The sequence below is a fragment of the Cebus imitator genome, unplaced genomic scaffold (genome assembly GCF_001604975.1).
Source record: "Cebus imitator isolate Cc_AM_T3 unplaced genomic scaffold, Cebus_imitator-1.0 Scaffold141, whole genome shotgun sequence".
Lineage (NCBI taxonomy): Eukaryota > Metazoa > Chordata > Mammalia > Primates > Cebidae > Cebus > Cebus imitator.
The window spans coordinates 4,352,502-4,371,863 of NW_016107456.1; the positions used below are offsets into that span (position 1 = coordinate 4,352,502).

At 43.1% G+C, this 19,362-nt stretch overlaps 1 protein-coding gene across 13 annotated transcripts in view; it reads left to right on the plus strand.

The window, feature by feature from the left end:
• Window positions 1-19,362, plus strand: part of PTPRT (protein tyrosine phosphatase receptor type T) — a 1,128,992-nt gene that overhangs the window by 390,688 nt on the left and 718,942 nt on the right. For all 13 annotated transcript variants that reach the window (XM_037743358.1, XM_037743363.1, XM_017542238.2 and 10 more), the window contains exon 3: window positions 12,670-12,941. In XM_037743358.1, coding sequence (XP_037599286.1) covers window positions 12,670-12,941 — 272 coding nt within the window. The remainder of the gene's footprint in view (window positions 1-12,669; window positions 12,942-19,362) is intronic.

The following is a 19,362-nucleotide window of genomic DNA, read 5'->3' on the forward strand; positions in this document are numbered from 1 at the left end:
GGAGACTCCTTATGTGTCATTTCTGTGAGTTGTCCTTCTCTCCATATGTCCTTTTCCTACCTCCTGGCACACTAGGGCAGCTGTGGTGCCTCAGCAATGAGGGCCCCACTCCCAGCTGGCCCTCAACGGGGTAGGGATTGGAGTCCTTTCCAGAAGTGCATATGGGAAGGCAGTTTCAAGAGAGGCAGTGTAGGGCAGTGGTCAGGAATGCAGGCTTGTCCGGGCGCAGGGGCTCACACCTGTCATCCCAGCACTTTGGGAGGCTGAGATGGGCAGATAGCCTGAGGTCAGGAGTTCCTGATCAACCTGGCCAACATTGTGAAACCCTGTGTCTACTAAAAATACAAAAATTAGCTGGGTGTGGTGGTGCATGCCTGTAATCCCAGTTATTTAGGAGGCTGAGGCAGGAGAATCGTTTGAACCCCCAGATGGAGGTTGCAGTGAGCAGAGATCATGCCACTGTGCTCCAGTCTGGGTGACAGAGCAAGACTCCATCTCAAAATAAAAAAACAAAAACAAAACGCAAACTCTGGACCTGTGCTGCAATGCTGTGGAATCTGGTGATCTGTCCTTGTCCCTTCATGGGAAAAGCAGGGAACAACCAGTGTACAGGAGCTGGCATGAACCCCAGGTTACTGTGGTCCACCCTGATAGGCTGAGGCTCAGGCAACCTGTCTGCAAAAAAAAAAAAAAAAGGGGTTCTCAAACTTGAGTGGGTATCAGCATTCCCTGGCTGGGATACTTGTTAGAACCCAGATGGCTGACACCACTCAGAGTTTCTTGTTAGTTATTGTAGGTTTGGGCCCAAGGATTGGCTTTTTGAGCGTTCCCCGTGACGCTGATATATCTGGCTCAGGGACCACTGGTGAAGAGAGATGTTCCTTGTTGTCAACTGCATGGAGATGTTCCATGGCCTCCTGGTGCCTTTGAGGGCCGCTGCCTCTGTGGACAGTGAGACTTGGACCTGCCTTACTCTGCTGAATTCTAGGGTCAGTTATCTCAGTGCTGTAGTGAAAGATTGACATGAGGGCTCAGGAATGCCGCTGCTGTCACCGACGAGCATGGTAGCTAACTCTTAACATGTCAGGTACTAATCTAAGCCTGTAACATATAGACACATTTAATTCACATAAGAAGCCTAGGAAGCATGTACAGCTTTTGCCATCATCACCTCCATTTTTCAGATGGAGAAACTGAGGCCCATAGAGGTTAAGCATGTGGCCCAGGCCACATAGCTGGGAGCCGACAGAGCTGGGATTTGATCTGGCGTTTGAATCCACAGTCCATGCCCTTGTCCTGCACTGTTCCATTGCTCATGCAGGACAAGGGAGGCAAGACATGACCCTCGTGATGTTGGACAAGTTGTTTGGCCTCTCTTTGCCCTCGTTCTTACCTCAAAAAAGGAAATAGCTTTTCCAATCTTAGACCAAAAAAAATATCTTTACATTAAAAAAATAAGCTGTCAGGATTAATTGGATAACAGCTGTCAAAGTCTTGTAGCTCCTTAGAGGATGGTAAAAGAGGAGGAATAATTATTGTGCTATTTTCTATGCAGACCCTAGTACATTTGGGGGAGTCAATAAGTGTCTAATGATATTCTTGGTAATTAGCAGTGATGGAAGGGAAATGGCTCAGGCTGGAGGAGCTTGTTGGAGTTGGGCAGAGGGAGGGTCTTCATGTTTAATGGCCAGTGGCCAAGACCTCCTGCCCCTGAGAGAGGTAGGCAGGGCGTGGCCCAGGGTAGGAGGGAGGTTAACAAGTTAGTACCTCTGTGGTGGCCCATTTGGTGATCCCCCGGAGTTAATGGGCTCCCTGCCGTATCAAGGCTAGGGAATTAGAGACCGGCTAGTCCAGTGGTTCTCAAAGTATGGCCCACAGATCAGCTCCATCAGCATCACTTAGAAACTTGTTAGAAGTGCAGATTCTTAGTCTCCACCAAATCTACTGGGTCTGAGACACAGCACAATTTTTTTTTTTTTTTAAAGACAGAGTCTAGCTCTGTTGCCCAGGCTGGAGTGCAGTAGCACAATCTCGGCTTACTGCAGCTTCCACCTCCTGAGCTCAAGCAATTCTCCTGCCTCAGCCTCCTGAGTATCTGGGACTACAGGTGCGTGCCACCACGCCCGACTAATTTTTGTATTTTTAGTAGAGACAGGGTTTCACCATATTGGCCAGGCTGGAGACCCAGCACAATTTAGTAAGCTTTCTGGGTAATTCTCAGGCACACTGTGATTTGGGCACCACTGTTTCAGAGGGAAATGGTACTGATTTTGGAGTCTAACAGATCTCCATTTGAAGACTGACACTATCACCCTTTGGCTGTGTGACTCTGGGCAAGTCAGGGCACCTCTCTGAAGATCAAGTTTCTTATATATAAACTGAAGGGTGAGCGATTAGAGAGGTGGACTTGCTTTCTGTTTGCAATTTCTTCTAGCCTCTCCACAAGGCAGAAACTGTCTTGTTTCCTGGCTTTGAAGCAGGCTTTCGGTTCCCTTTTTCCCTGTCTGACACCTACTTAACTTAGACCTCAGCCTAGAGTTTATTTGCTCCTGTTGTATTTGTTTTCTTTTTATACTTCTTCCCCCACATCAAGTCCAGGTTCTTGCCTCCTCATAGAGCTTCCCATATTCCTGTAATGGCTCTTTACATATCTGTAATCTCCAAGAGGATAAAAACTCTTCCCTGCTGACTGCTGTTCCCCTGTGTCAGGAACATAGTAATATTTATGTGACACAAATAATGCTTGTGGTTAGAACAGATTTTATTAACTTTATAAAGTGCTTGGCTCTGGTGGATTTCATAAGGAGACTGGTGGAGGGGCTAGCCTTCATGCACAGATCCACTTTGGGGAAACTGAGGCATAGAGGTACCAGTAGAGTTAAGGATACAGTGGCAGAGAGCGGCCAGTGGAGAAAGCAGCTCCAGTGACTGAGGATTTGAGAGGAGGGTGCTGTGGAATTGGGGTATGGACAGTCTTTACCAAACCTCAGTGGGGCTCAGGGGTTCACCTGGAATCAGCATTAGACGGCACGATACACTCACCTTCAGTGCTTGCAGCATGGGCTGCCAGTGAGGAGCAGAAGAATGTGATGGCACCTGGCCAGCACACACAGTAAGAAGTCACTCCTAGCATCCCCAGGGCAGGCATTTTGCAAAGCGCAGAGTAACTCTCAGCTTTTCTTTATGATTTATTTATATATTTATGTATTTATCTTGGACAGGGTTACAGACCTCTTTGAGAAATAGATGGATGCTCTCCCCAGGAAGAAAGAAAGAGCACAAAGATGCAAACATTCCCCGCTGTTGACCTTGCCACTCACTGGGTATGTGAAGAGGTTGCTTTCAGACCCAGTTGTTGTAAGGGAGACAAAAGCCTCAGGTGAGGGGAAGGGTACACTTAAATACTTGATGTCTCTCTGAGCCCCAGCATTTTAAAGCTTGGGCAATAATAGCGATGACCCAGTTTAGTAATGTGAAGGCAAGGCAGCACCATTTTAACAGGCTTAGCCATCTCTCCTTTTTGCTGTCTTTTCTCCCCCTTTCCATTTGTGTCTTTTCCCCTTGCAAATATATGAGGTAATAATCCAGTATTTTCTATGGAGCATGGCAAACGTGCTATATATAAGACACAGTTGAACGTTCTGTGAGTGTAATTGGAGCATAAATGTAACTAATCAAAATATTATCATGCCAACGGATGTGTGAAGAGTTTGGAGATTTTAAAATATATATATTTTAGTTCCATGTCATTTCCATTTAGAGCTGCAGAAGCAAAGGACTCAGCCCAATGAATGTCGATGGCAGCAGCTTGACAACGGACTTAATGTTTGCTCTTTATTTCCATTCTTTACCCCTCTTCCTGCCTGAACCAGCTCCCCAGGGCAAGGCCAGCTAACTCCAGGTAGTTTATGATCCCTCCTTGCCATGAAACACAACATGCCCACTTGTGGCATGCAGCCTAGCAGCTGCATGAGAGCTGGAACTTCCTAGGTTTGAATCCTGGCTCTGCTACCAGCTGTGTGGCCTTGAAAAAGTGACTTAAACTCTGTGTGTCTCAGTTTTTCCAGCTATAAAGGAAGGATGATAGTAGTGACTACCTCATAGGGTTTCTATTAGAATTAAATGAGCGAATCTAAATAAAATATGATAGTATGTGTTCGCTGTTGTTTTTATTATTGTTAAGAGCTGGAGTGACTGAGAAATAAATTCTTGTGAGAACACAAAAAAATACTGCATTCTTTCAGGAACAGGACCCAAGGAGAAAGATCTCTCCTTCCCACCCGTTCTTCAGAGGGAGTCTAGGTAGAAAATCCAAGCCAGCCTTGTCTCCAAACGCAAAACTAGCTAGTCATGTAAAGTCACTATAAAGTCTTGGAAATAGACTTTTGTAGCTGGAAGGAACTTTAAAACTTCTACTTGTATATGTACCTGTTTTGCAGGTGAAGGAACAGAAATCTTGCTTATGAGGCAGTGTATGGTTAACATGGGTGCATAGGAAAGGGTGAGGAGTCTGAAGGGAAAGTAGCATTATCTGACTTTCAGTTTCATCTGGATCCTGCCAAATGAATTGTCTATTTCCAGCATCAAAGAACAAATTGAACAAAGCCTTACATTTTACAGTTGATGTTGCTGAGTTGTCATTCTGTTGTGTTTTGAGTTCCATTATTTTTTTCCTACAATAGCATTTAGTTTTGCTCCTGGGAGATTGAAAGAGTATGTTGAATTGTTGGGGAAGGCAAGTTGTGAAGTGATAAAGAAAGGGAGACAGGTCCCAGTATGCCCTGCAACATCGTCCCTGGATCTGTTTTCATCGCATGATCGTCGGAAGGACCAAAAGAAGTCTATTGGTTGAAAAGCCTTTATTTTCACTTTTCCTTTTGTTTGGGAGGTCAGGAGGGATGCAAGCTTATGTAGGGGTTGCATGTAGTTTAGCATGTATTCTGCGCTGTCTCCATAATCTTTCGCCTCTTCTCTTCCCTCGCCTGTATTTCATGTCTCCTGCTTCTCCACCTCCCTCTTCCCTTGTTCCTCTTCCTCCCTTCTTCCCTTCCATCCATCCTCTTCCCCTTTTCCCCTCCTGTCTTCATCTTATTTTTCATTACTCTTTTGTTTTCTCCTTCTTTTCTTACTTCTTCCTCTTCTCTGTTCCTTCTTTCTCTTGTCTCTCCTTCACTTCCTCTTTGCCTTCATCTTTTTCTCAGAAAGTGTAAAACAATGCCGGGGGGCTAGGGATTCTGTCTTTGAGGAAAAGACCCAAGTGCACATGAACTCCCTGCCTGACTCTGCTTGCGTTAGGGTATCCAGCACGGGTTAGCAGAGCCTCTCCACCAGCGCCTTCAAATCTAATCACTGGAGGTTAATACCATATTTAAACTACATTATCCACAGCTACATGGATTATTAGATAGTTGTTTCTTCAAAAAATACCGTAACAAACTTGCATATGAAATGCTGAAACCCCAACTTACTGGTCTGAATGAACGATTACAGAAATGCTTATTACTTGTTCACGCAAACTGACAAAATGTCCACAATATTTAATTCCTTTGAAGTTTCAGGATGTATTTTTTTTTGTTTTAAATAGTTACTATATATCTATTAAGCTGTAATTAATACCTCCTCCCCCTTTTCTGGTATATTAGAAAAGCAGCAGATTTCTTTTGTTTGACACTTGATAATTAGATTGCTTCCGTAGATAATATGAATAATGTTGAATGATATGTTTATGGGTGTGGCTTTGGTTTATTGTTGTTTGTGAGTTAATGATTACTAGCTTGCATGGGAGGACTGGTGGCACCACATGCTTTTCTTGCATGTACATTTTCTTACTTGAAAGTGCACTGTGCCTTTTGATGTTTTTGTGCTGCTCGCACTTTCTAGCCAGCTGAATTTTATCGTTATGGACTTTTACATGAGATCTTATTTAAAATACCTATCATGGAAGTATGCACTCTGAAGTACAGGAACCATGATTCGGAAGTGAGTGTTTCCTGGACGTTAGTGAAAGCCACGTAGGGAAAGTGATATTTAAGTAGTTTAGTAAAGGACCATGGCTGAGCTGGGTAGCGTGGATTTCAGGAAGGATATCGCCTGGACAAAAGCCCAGAGGCAGGGATATGCGTAGGATGTCTGGAGTGTGTATTAGTTTCCAATTGCTGCTGTAACAAATTACCACAAATTTTGTGGCCAAAAACACACACATTTTAATCTGGACATCAGAAGTCCTAGATGAGTCACACTGGGCTAAATTCAATGCTGGGCTAAATATCAGGGCTGTGTTGTTTTCTGGAGGCTCTACAGGCGAGCTCGTTTTCTTACCTTTTCTAGTTTTTGCTGGCCACCTGCATTTTTTTGATTCACGGCTCCTCCTTTCATCTTAAAACAAGCAGCATAGCCTCTTCAGATATCTTCAACTCTGATTCTAACTTTCCCCGCCCCATTGTCCACTTACAAGGACACTTGTGATTACATTGTGCTCAGCTGGAAAATCCAGAATAATCTCCCCATCTCGAGCTAATCTGGTTAATAAGAGCATTAAGAGAGCCTTAATTTTCTTGCCATGAAAGGTGACATATGTACAGGTTTCAAATATTAGAATGTGGACATCTTTGGGAGGCCCTTATTGTGTCTACCACAGAGTGGCCAAGGACTGTGTGTGTGGGGGAGGGTGTGGGAAATAGAACAGGGCAGGAGGGGTGGGGGGTCAGGATGTGCAAGCCTCCACATGTCCCCATGAAAGACCTTGGACTTTATAGGACGTGGGCAATTTCCTATGGAGGAGGACCTCAGTGGAAGTCGAGGATGTCTCACGGTCGGTTTTGAATCTCAGAAAGATGTTGCTAACTGCTGTTTTATTGGATGGTGAGAGAATCAAGGACTAGACTGCTTAGGAAGTTGTTGCAAAAGCCCACAAAATAAACAAACAGTTCATGACACCAATATCATGGACTTGAATTAGGCCCGTGCCAAGGGAGTGGAAAGGAAGAAGACGGTTGGAGAAATGAAGGGAGGAGGTATCCCCGGACCTTGATGCCTGATCAGTTGTGGAAGGTGGGGACGGGGCAGCAGATTTTATTCCGCTTCTCAATGGATTTATCGCTATTCAGTCTATTAAGGCCTCCCTACTACACTGAAAAAAAAAAAAAAAAAACCTTTAGGAGCATGGGAAAGATAGAAAAAAAGCAATTTTTAAGGACCTACAATACAGTGATACTTATCTAGACACTTTATATATAATAGTTGTATTAATTCTCGTGACCACAATGTGAGATGTGTTTTATAGCCATTTTATAGAAGAGGATACTCAAGAGTCAAAGTGTTAAGTGATTTATTTGAGATAATCAGAGAGAAGACACGTATCTTGGGCTCCAGTTTATTCCAGGGGCTTCTTATGAGAAGCATCCTGCATTATCCTTGCTCACCAGAGCTTGGAGCTCTAGAAACAGTTGTCGAACTGCATGTCAAAGCTGAGGCTGGGAATGCCCAATGTGAGTGCACATACTTCCCCCAAGTCCTGTGGCATGTAGAATGCCTACAGCCTCTTTGCTTCCTGAAGCCTACCTAAAATAGCTCTCTGGGAAACCACTCCTGTGGCTGCACAGCTCGGGCAGGGAAGGGCAGCACTGTCTGTGGTAGAAACTGAAATTGGAGTCAGTTGGAAAACTTGAGTCTAAGTCTTCATTGTGTTTGTTGACCTTGTCCCCCACTGGAGTTGATGAAACGAGTAGGTTGGGTTAGTGAAGCTCCTGTCACTCACCTGGATGTAATTTGTTATGCCTGATAAGTAGTCTACAACTTCTAGACTAGTGCTGTCCAACAGAACTTTCTGTGACTGTGGATGTATTCTACATCAGCACTGTCCCTTATGGTAGCCACCAGTCATGTGTGTCTACTCGGCCCTTGAAATGTGGCTCGTATCTCTAAGGAAATGATTTTTTTCTACATAATTTTAATTATTTTAAATAGGCATATGGTGCTGTTAGCTACTGGTTAGAAGACCACGTTTCTAGACCCCATAGTCTCTGTTTTCTAAGAAAGAGTAATTGGTTTGAGTATTTACCACTTTCTGGCTATGTGGCTTTGGGAAAATGAGTTCACCTCTTTGTTCCTTAGTATTCCTTGCTTAAAAACAGGGAGAGCATGGCACCACCTCACTGGGGTACTAAACAATGCTTAGATTAATGCCTGGCACATGAAAAATTCTCAGTAAATATTAGGTGTGACCAACTACATTAGATCTACTGTTACCTGCTGTTGGCTATTTGTCATAAAATTAGCATTTATTAAGTACCATTTTTACTTAATATGCACTGAAAACAAACAACTTTGATGTGTAGATTTTATTATCCCATTTTATAGATGAGGACATTGAGGCCCAGGGAATTTTACTGACTTACTCAAAGTCATGCAACTAAGAAATGACAGAAGCGGGAGTGAAACTGAGTTTCCTTGACTGAAGACCCCGTTCCGTGCCACCGCAGCTGCTCGGCTTTTGGCAGCATTTGAGGCCCCACCAACATCCATTCCTTTCAAGTAGGTGCTGGCACTGGGAGCTGGCAGGGCCACCTGTCTGCAGGGACCACGCTGAGCTCTTGGTGCCCAAGGCCCTCAGCTGCCAGTTGCCCGAACACACTCATGTAATCTTAATGAACAATGTGCAAAGCCATTAAAAACTCAATTAGGACTTTCTTTTTACTGCCGACGTGAGGAAATGCAATCCTGAGGTGCTCATGTGTAAACACAATAGCGGCCATCTGCTATGGAGAAGTGTTTCGCCTCCAAAAAGGGGATCTGTGTTGCAGACACATCAATAACGAGGCGCTTATCAAGGCATTATTATGCACGAAGGGGAAAAATGCAAAATTTATGGCCAGCCAGAGAGTGCTTCCTGGTTTAATTCCACACTTTTCAGTGGTATGTATGATAACTATGAAGAAACTAATGCTGCTTTATGTTCCTTATCACATTAGTAGATGTTTTTCTTTTTTAAGGGAGAAGGGAAAAGAATGTATTTACAGTCTTTGTCTTTCTTGTTTCTGACTGATCTTGGCATAATGACCGACTCATTTTTGATCTCCAGGAAACTGACAGCCCTGGGATGATATTAATTATGCCAACCTGTTGATCAAAGAGGGCCCCACAGAGCGGATGATGTGCCAGGGCTTTCACTCCTGTACAATCTCTAATGATGGGCTTGAGCTCAACTCACAGATACAGCTCCCTTCCTTTCTGGAGGGTGTGGTCAGACCTACATAAGGTGGGCTACATGTGGACGGGGCTAGAGTTGGCCACTGGATCCCATCCCCCACCTTCAAGACCTTACACTAGCATACTGGATGCTTCTGTATCTTTGCCTGGGATATTCCCTCTATTTCAAATGCCTCCCAAGTTACCACCCAGGCTTGCTGCTCTTGATGATGTCCTTATGCAGAGCATCTTGCAACTTTGCTTAGTAGCTATCATTTCACATCTTATTGCCTTGAATAAATGGACTTGTAGCTGAATAATAGTTGATTCCCTTTTTATTTAAAATCCAAGATGAGTTCTCCTAATGGGTGAGTAGCCTTCCATGTGGCTTTGCTCATTCGGGGAACCTGGCTTCTTTCATGGTGGCTCTGCTTTCCCCTAGGCTCTTGAGATCTGGAACATTCAGCCAGTAGATGGGAAAATAGACTGGGTCAGGGATTCTCACCCCTTAATGTGCATGTGGATCACCTGGAGTTCTTGATAAAATGGAGATCCAGGCTCAGCAGACCTGCAGGCAGATGTGAGATTCTTGTTTCTCACAAGCCCCCAGGTGACGCTGGGGTGGCTGGTCCAAAGACCAGTCTTTGAGAGGCAAGATCATTTAGTATGGAGGTGGGTGGGTAAGAGGGAGGCAGCTTTTACCATCCAGGCCTGGAAAGTGGCACACATCATACTCCTGCCCCATTATCTAGAACTCAGATGAATGTGCCCACCAAATGCTAAAGGGAGGCTGGAAGACGAAGTCTAGCTATGTGTCCAGAACGTTGTTAGAGGGTTGTGCGTGAAGCTACATGGAACAGGGAGATCTCTACCTCCTCAGCGAGCCTGCCCTGTTACTGAAGGTAGGAGGGAAGGAAATGGGAAAATGAGCTGCTGGAAGGAGAACCTTCTCAACTCCCTCTGCTGTGGATTGTAAGGAGCCAAGGAAACAGGTGCCTGTGGTGTGAATTGGCAGGAGGACAGGAGCTGAAATGTGCATGTGGGTATCATGGGATTCAGAAAGGAGAGAGAGAGACACTTTGCTTCTCAGGCTGCTCCTCCTGCTGGGAGATGAGCTACTCCTCAGTGGCAGGGGCAGTCACAAACCCTTTGTGGGGCTTCGGAATTGCTACTTACCTGTCCAAGGAAACCTTCTGGAACCCTGTGGCATGTAGGCCAATGGACGGATATGGGCATGGATGCAGGCTCTGTCTCATCTCTAAGTCTCAATTTCTGCCCCTGTAATCGCTCCTTTTTTGCTGCCTCATTGGGGGTTTATGATAATTCGTAACTTCTCTGACATGGAGACGTCTCTCTATTTACCTTGTGTTACTGCAAGGCCCTAAACTAGGAAACTTTACTCACTTAGAAACACTGGCAAAGACACCTGCACCTTTGTTCCACTTCCAGTGGCTCCCACCCCAAGGGGTACTACATTTTCTGAAATCATGACTTTTGCAGCAATATGGATGGAACTAGAGACAATAATCTTAAGTGAAGGAATGCCAAAACAGAAAATCAATACTGCATATTCTCACTTTTAAGTGGTGGCTAAATAATGTGCATGCATGGATGCAGAGTGTGAAATGATACACATTGAAGGCTTGGAAGGGTTGGAGGGTGGGAGGGGGTGAGGGATGAGAAATTACTTAATGGATACAATAGATGTTATTTGGTTGATAGCTACACTAAAAGCCCAGACTTGGCCACGATACAGCATATGTCCTCCTTACGTTTACACAGACATTTTTCTCATTGGTAGGATGGCAAACACATGATAGCAACTAATTCAGGCTTCTCTTTGCTTTTTACCTGGCTACTTTTTGGTTTAAGCCCACCCAAGTATCCTAAGTGATCATCCCAGTAAGACAGCTCTGGCCTGGGGATCTGGGCAGAGTTGGAGGCTGAGTAACCCTGCTCTTCACGGTGGTTCAGGGGTAACATGCAGAAAGTCTAATTTGGTCTTAAGTCCACGTTACTTTGTGAATAATAATGTGGAGGTTTTGACCTCTCTGTCTGTCTCTCCCTCTCTTGTGTCTGTTTTTAAATTCACTCAGAACCTGGAGGAGACAGGGTTTGATTGGTACCTTTTAGAACCCCAAGAAGATATGGGTTTCCCAGCATTTATTAGCTGGAAGCGGTTAGTCTTTTTGGTATTAGGGTGAATGAATGAGGTGACTTTTAGCTATTGAAGCAGCTCACCTTGGCTGAGGATAAGTGGCCTTAAGGTTTCTTTCTGAATTGAATATTTTAAGTGATTTTCTAGGTGGAAACATTCATTCCAGAATCACGTGAGTTTATCTGCTGTGTTTCATGATGCAATTTATTTCATAGAATCATAGGACTCTAAGTCACAGACTTCAGCCCCCCCAGCTGCTTGTGAAATTTCCTTAACCCTCTCTTTAATTTGTCCATGCTCTGTTTCGCCACCTGCATGGATGGGGACTCACTTTGTCTCTGGCCAGTCAATTCTGTTTGGTACCAACTTCACTTGTTAGAAAGTTCTTTGTACACTGAACTGAAATGTACCTCCTCATGGTTTCTTTCACGAGTCTGCCCTCTCAGGCAGCTTTATCAATAAGGTATTGTCACAATAAAGCAGCAAAACACACGGAGAAGGAACTCAGTGGAAAACAACAATAAGCCTTTACTCTTGCTCTCGTGGGACTGTGCACTGATTGTAGATTGGCTAACCTAGGTTGGGCTTTTGGGCCATGTGGCTGTAATTCCAGCTGCAGGGGGAGGGGGCATGGCTTGGTTCTTTACTATCGGTTCAAGTCAGATATCCTCTGTGTGTGTATTCTTGATCCCAAGCTGAAAGGGGCAGCCGCTGCTGGGGACACATTCTTCTCATGAAAGGAAGCAGTAGTGCAAGATGGCAAGCCCAGCAAGGCAAGCACATTTTAACCTTTGCTTGAATCATTCTGTTAGCATCCCGTTGACCAAAGCAAGTCATATGGTAAAGCCCAAAGTCAGGGGATGGGAACAAACCCTCTGCTTCTGCTGGAAGGAACTGCAAAGCCAATGGCAAGGGACGTGGATCCGGGGGGGATGAAGAATTGGAGACAACCATTTAATTTGTCAAAGGAACTCAAAAGAGGCTCACTTCGTTTCTATAAGGCAACCGTTTGAATGCCGGGAAATAGTAGCTATGTTTTCTGCTAATAGTAATAGTAGCACTTTGCAAAAATACTTCATACATGTTACCATCTCTTAATTCTTAAACCACCTTTTGGAATAGATTTTTTATTCCCAACCACAGAAGAGGATACTCAGGCTCAGAGAGGAGATGTGACTTTTGCAGCGTCACCCAGACCCTCCTAGAGTCACTTGACCACTGGCCTCTCCTCTGGCCACCATGTTTATATGAGTGTGACTGATTTTCAGACAGATTTTCTTACTCTCTCTTTGTCTCTACTTCCCACCTGTATTGTTGGTCTCCAGGATCTTTCATGATGGTGAACAGCTCTGGGAGAGCCTCTGGCCAGAAGGCCCACCTTCTCCTGCCAACCCTGAAGGAGAATGACACCCACTGCATCGACTTCCATTACTACTTCTCCAGCCGTGACAGATCCAGCCCAGGGGCTTTAAATGTCTACGTGAAGGTGAATGGTGGCCCCCAAGGGAACCCTGTCTGGAACGTGTCCGGGGTCGTCACTGAGGGCTGGGTGAAGGCAGAGCTCGCCATCAGCACTTTCTGGCCACATTTCTATCAGGTATGGCATTTTACCGTGGTTTTATTTTTGAAAGTTAGTAATAAATCTGTACAACACTGCTCTTCCTACAGGTGCTATGTCTAGAAAGAACTTTGTTTATTCACTTGTGTTTACTGGACTTCTCCTAGCCAAGCTCTGTAGAGGTGACCCGACACAGCCCCTGCCTCCCTTGAGTTCATCATCTGTAAGAAAAGACTGATGTATAAATAAAATGACAGTATAGCAGGATGCATGTGGCTCCTGAAGATGATGGAGGAACACAGCATTGATTCCTCTTTATAAAGTCAGTGCTTACGACCACATGACACGGGAGGTTCTAGTACTGTCCTGTTTTATGGATGAAAAGATTGAGGTTCAGAGAGATGAGATAACTTGTCAAAGATCACCCTCTGGGGAATGGGGTGTTTGCTGGGGAAGGCAATTACGATGGTTTGTAAGAGGAGATGACCTCTAAGATGAATCTTGAAGAATGAATAGAAATTTATTTTAAAAGGGAAAGAGGGAAAGGCATTCGAGTTGTCAAGAGCAGCGTGTGCTATGAGCTAGAGGAGTGGATGATAGACGATGGCAGTTTGGAAAGACTAAGTTGTTTAAGGTACGATGCAAAGGGGACAGATGGAGATCAGCCTGCAGGGACATGTAGATCATGGGGGGCCCTGAATGCCAGGCTAACGAATGGAACTTAGTGTAAAGCAGTGCTGTCCAGGCTGTCTGTGGTGAAGGGACACTTTTCCTCCCAGCTCATTGTGAAGTAATACTCATATAAACCGCTGTAAAAAAATGTCCTGGCAATGCCAAATTGCCATAACAGTTTCCAAATCTCTCTCTCCTTCCTTCCTTATCTCCTTGTGACCTGATAAACACAGTGTATATATTGGCACCAATCCATAAAGCATCTTTTAGAAGAATAGTTCTCCACATTGTCTTGGCCTGGAGCTATTTAAAATTTTATTTTTTAAACAATGTTCTTAAGATAAAATGTACATATCACAGAATCCACCTATTTTAAGTGTGCAGTCACATGACTTTAGAAAACCTATTGAATTGTGCAGCCATCCTCATAAACTAGTCCAGAACATGTTCATCCTCCCCGTAAAATACCTTGTGCTCATTTGCAGTTAATCCCCACTTTGCACTGTTGAAAGGTTTTAGGTTAGAGAGTGATGCAGTCAGATCTTTATTTTGGAGAAATTTCTCTAGCATCTGAAGCAGATGGACCTGAAGGTGGCAAGATCATTGGCTGGGGGCTTCTTAGACATCCTCCAGTTGAATATCCATGGTACAGTTCTTCCAGATTTTAGTGTTAAGAATACATTTATGTATTGAGATCACTTGTTGGGTTGACCTTAATGAGACAATTCGAGCTTTATTTCCTTTTTGCCTTAGTAACAAGAAATCAGAATTTAATACTCAATTACCCTCAGTATTTAGCCTGGATTTTTGCCATAAATATTTCCATTTTATCCTCAATGGCTTATGATTTCTTTTTAGAATAATTTTACATTTCCTCATGATACATTTCCTGAAATTCCTTTCAGAAATAGGGGAGAGGTAATGGTGATGATGGTAATGGTGGTGATGGTGATGCCTACTGTTCATTGGGTGTTTATCTTGTTTCAGGCACAGTACAAAATATTTCACATAACTTACCTTGTTTAACCTTCAGAATAATCCTTTGAGGCAGGTACTACTATACTCATTTTATAGCATGAAACGAAGGCTCAGAAATGTTAAGTGATAACCCAAGCTGGAATGGAGGTAGGGTCTTGGTTTTTACCCATTCTATTTGATTTTACTCTCTAAGCTATATAATCCAATATAAACATAATGGAAACCACACATCATTTATAAATATTTATTAACCAAAAAGTAAAGGGAAATCATTGAAATTAATTTTAAGAATCTATTTTACTTAACCCAGTGTATCCAAAATGCTATCACTTCAACATGTAATCAATCTAAACAATTATTAGCAAGGTATTTTCTGTTCTCTCCCTATCAGTCTTTACAATAAAGTCTATATTTTACACTTACAGTAAGTCTCAATTTAAAGTTTTTATTTTCATTAATGATACTGATCTGTATTTAGATTCATAAAATATATAGCTGAAGAAATGGATTCATATATACAGGTTGTTCCAAACATTCTTAAGTGAATTGGGTATCAGTTTTTAAACTAAAATTTAAGGTAACTGAACTTAAGTGAAATGAGAAGTTCAGTTTCACAGTCTCATTAGCCACACTTCAACAGCCGGTGGTTGTCAAATTTGTACAGATCAAAATTCTTCACCACTTGGCTCCACAATTTCCCTTAGTAGAGTTATTGAAAGGCTTAGCCCTGCCTGGAGCACGTGGGTGGGGAGATGAAGGGGATGACTCCAAGGCTGGGCTCTCAGAAGGGACCTCACCTTTATGGGGTGCTAGTTCTGCTCATTCTCACCATCCATTGCGGAGAATTCTGCAGCTGTCTCTTGTAGTGCCTTGGTCTGTGTTGAGAGTTTTATTAAGGTTTATATTTTGGGGTTGTCAGGAGACCTAAATGAGTAGACAATAAGACAAGATATTTGTGGCAGGGACTGTCGAACAGCACAGGTTACTCCCACAACCCTGGCAATATGCAGGAGGCCTTGGAGATGGCTCTAAATAGCCCTGTTTGTGACCACGTTTCCTTTGCTTCTCCCCCAACCTCATCTTCTCTGCCTGTCCATGGGGGGCCAAGAGCCAGAGGCAGGAAGTAAGCAAAGTTAGGAAGAGAAGAGAAATAAGAGAGGAAGTGAGAAAGAGAAGAAAAGAGGAAAAGAGAAAGTGAATTCTTGGAAGAACTCATTACACCATCATTCTGCCACTTGCTCCCTATACTCATCCACTTGTCAGTCATTTTGCATCCTGTGTGAACCAGGCCAGTTCAGGCATCGGTAACACAGAGGTGAATGGGACAGAGCTGGTCTTGGGGTGGTCAGGGGAACTGCGGTCATTTGGTGTGAGGTTAAGACCCTACACCCTTCTTTAGAAGAGCAGGAACTTATCAATGAAAGTGGCTAAAAGGAAGATCATTTGTTTTTAACGTGTGTGTCACTAACAACGTGATGTATTTTATTTTAGATGTTTTGAGAAAAATTACATACCTTTGGACTCATTATTTTTGTGTCTTTTCCTTTTGTATAGCATGTTTTAATGCAAACCTTTATCTGAAACTGATGGTGTCAGATATGTGTCAGAATTCAGAATGTTTGGAATTTAACTTGTAATATATTTGCATATCTTGTATATTTCATAACAACCCTGGTAGGGTCTGAGGCAGTACCCTATAATCAAATCTAATATTTCTACAGCAAAACTGATAGATACTCACAAGAAATGGGATAAATATTGTAAGCAGTATCAGGCCAATTTGGCTGAGTTCAGGTTTTACCACCAAATTACTTTGTATAACACTAAACTGAAGAACCTTGTTTTCAGAACTTTTGGGCTTTCAGAATGGCATTAAGCATATGGCCCTATATTCTCTACCTGCACAGTGCATGAACAAGGGGAAAGTATCTTGCTTGCACATTCTGGGAAGAATACCCAGTGCATGACCTGTAGAGTGTGCTCAGTGGAACATTTGTTCCCCCAGATTCTCTGAGGTGAAGGCTGATGTGGTAGAGGTCACAGCATTTTGGAAGAGCTGTATGATGTATTTGGTTCTAGGAGACTCACAGTTACTCATGTGGGAATTCTGAGGAGTCAGAAAGAAATCCGTTTATTGGTGTTTAATTTACTGTCTTTCCTCTAAGTTTGATCTTGTCCCTGTTTTTGTCAGATGACCACCTGACTGTTGAGCTGGTATTCTGCAGACAGGTGTTCCTACATCTCAGTGTGCTGGGACAACCCTGTTTACTCCTATTATCCTGGTGAAATTAAGAGCATCCATTTCATAGTTTGCCCCAGTTTCAATGATAAATTATCTACTCTTCCTATCCATAGACAATTTACAGACTGCACACTGGCACACGTGGCTTAGGTTTATCCTCATTTTGTGGATAAGTCAAACATTTTCTGTTAAGGGCTAAAAAGAAAATATTTTAATCTTTGCAAGCCATACAGTTTCTTTTGCAATTACTCAATTCTGCCATTGTACCGTGAAAGCAGTCATAGATAATATGTAAATGAATGGACCCAGCTGTGTTCCAATAAAACTTTATGTGCAAAAACAGATGGTGGGCTGGATTTGGCTTCCAGGCCATAGCTAAACCCTGATGTATATTATAAAGCTGATGTCCAGAGTTGCATAATGAAGTACAAGACCTCATAGCAAATTATTGGCTAAGCTCAGGGCAGATCCCAGATAACCTACTCCCTAGACTCTCACCACTGTATCATTGAGTATAGACTTCAGGTATCTCTAAAAGCTCATGGGCACGGTCAGTGAAGCTTTAAGGCTTCAGATGCAAATGGGTACAGGATGGGGCCACAGGTTAAAGTACAATGAACAAGAAAATTGACCCAGTACAGGGACAGTCACACCATTTGCCATGCTCTTTGATGAGGCATTGGGGTAAAAAGGTCATCTCTGGAGTGCCCGCTATGTCCACACCCTATGAGAGGCATGAGATCTGTGTAGTAGCTCTCTCTATTAGGTAGCAATATGTCCCATCTTCCAGTGTAGGAACCACTACCGGCACATTTAAGGCCCCATGATTCTTCCTAGGTCCTCTGGCTCCAAGGTCTGCTTTGCCTTTAGGGAAAATAGCTACCCTTTCTGAGACTCTTCTTGCTAGCTGTGTAATGTTAGCTGTATGCTGTCATCACTCAGAATTACAGTTCCATCTGTAGAATGGAGAGGGTGTTAGGTATGATAGGTCCTTCTGCAGGTAAAATTAGAGAACATATATGAATCATCATGTCATGTCAGGTGTATTAGTCTGTTCTCTCACTGCTATAAAGAACTGCCCAAGACTGGGTAATTTATAAAGAAATTAGGTTTAATTTACAATGAAAAGAGCCAGTTCTGCATGGCTGGGGAGACTCAGGAAACTTACAGTCATGCCAGAAGGGGAAGCAGGCACATCTTCCATGGTGGCAGGTGAGAGAGAGCCTGTGAAGAACGAACTGTAAAATAGTTGTAAAACCATCAGATCTTGTGACAACTCACTCACTATCATGAGAACTGCATGGGGGAAACCACCCCCATGAGCCAATCACCTCCCGCCAGGTTCCTCTCTCAACTTGTAGGGATTATGGGGACTAAAATTTAAGATGAGATTTGACATGTGATACAGAGCCAAGCCATATCGTCAGGCTTGCAGTGGCCTCAGCAATGGTTGGAAGGAAGGAAGGAAAGAGAAAAGGAGGGGAAAAGAAATGGGAAGGAGGAAGGAAGCTTTTTTAAAAGAAATAGCCAGTGTTGTTTAGCCTGTTCTCAGTGACCTCTGTGCCATCCCTTGGATAAGCAGCCTCATCTGGGTGAATTTTCTGATTTGCACCTTGTTGGCCCCGACAGCCTCATTACATTTCCTTGGCTGAGTGCAGCAGTTTAGGGAGATACGTGTGTTATACACACATAGTCACTAATATATATTCACTTGGCCACAAACACCACAGAGTGCACACATAGGGACAAGTACCCACAGACTCTCGGGTTCAAAGCACACTCGTACATGCACACATAGGTACGGTGGCAAGAAAAGGGGACTTATCAGGAAATCCAAAGACACTAGCAAAATGGGTTTTAAAATTCACCAGACCTGGAGCTCTGGTCCTGCACATATGATTCTGTGGGCTAAATACAAATTACTGGGCTTCGGACCTGATGGTTTATGTATTAATTTATTAAAGTCATATTTTATAGTTCTAAAATTGACTTTTAGCTCTGTAATAAATGGTGAAATTTCCTCTTCCTCATTAGTAAGCTTTCTGGCACCAGACTTTTGGCAAGGCCTGGGGTGAGAACCTCCCTCTGCCAGCCATCTCTCCACATGTGCCTCGTCTTGGGAAAGCAGGGGCTTATTTATTTACTTTTAATTGGCCAAAATTAATTGTGTGTATTTACAGGGTATAGTGTGATATTTTGATCTATGTATGCATTCTGGAAAGACTTAATCAAACTAATTAACATATCCATCACCTCACCAGCTTAACTTTTTTTGTGTAGTGAGAACATTTAAAAAATCTATTCTTTCAGCAGTTTTGAAATATACAATACATTATTATTAAATGTGGTTACCACGCAGTGCTGAATGGCTGTTAAGTTACATGTACTTCAGATCACAGCTCCTTTCTAGGTGATATTAATTTGATTTTATATTTTCTAACGATTGTGAACTTTTCTGTTTCACAATTTAAAAAAAATAAAAAGAGCTTCTGTTAATTTTGTAGCTACCTGCTTTCCCTAATCTCTGTCATCTGCCTAGGGAAAGTTATCTTTTATTCAGTAGTTATA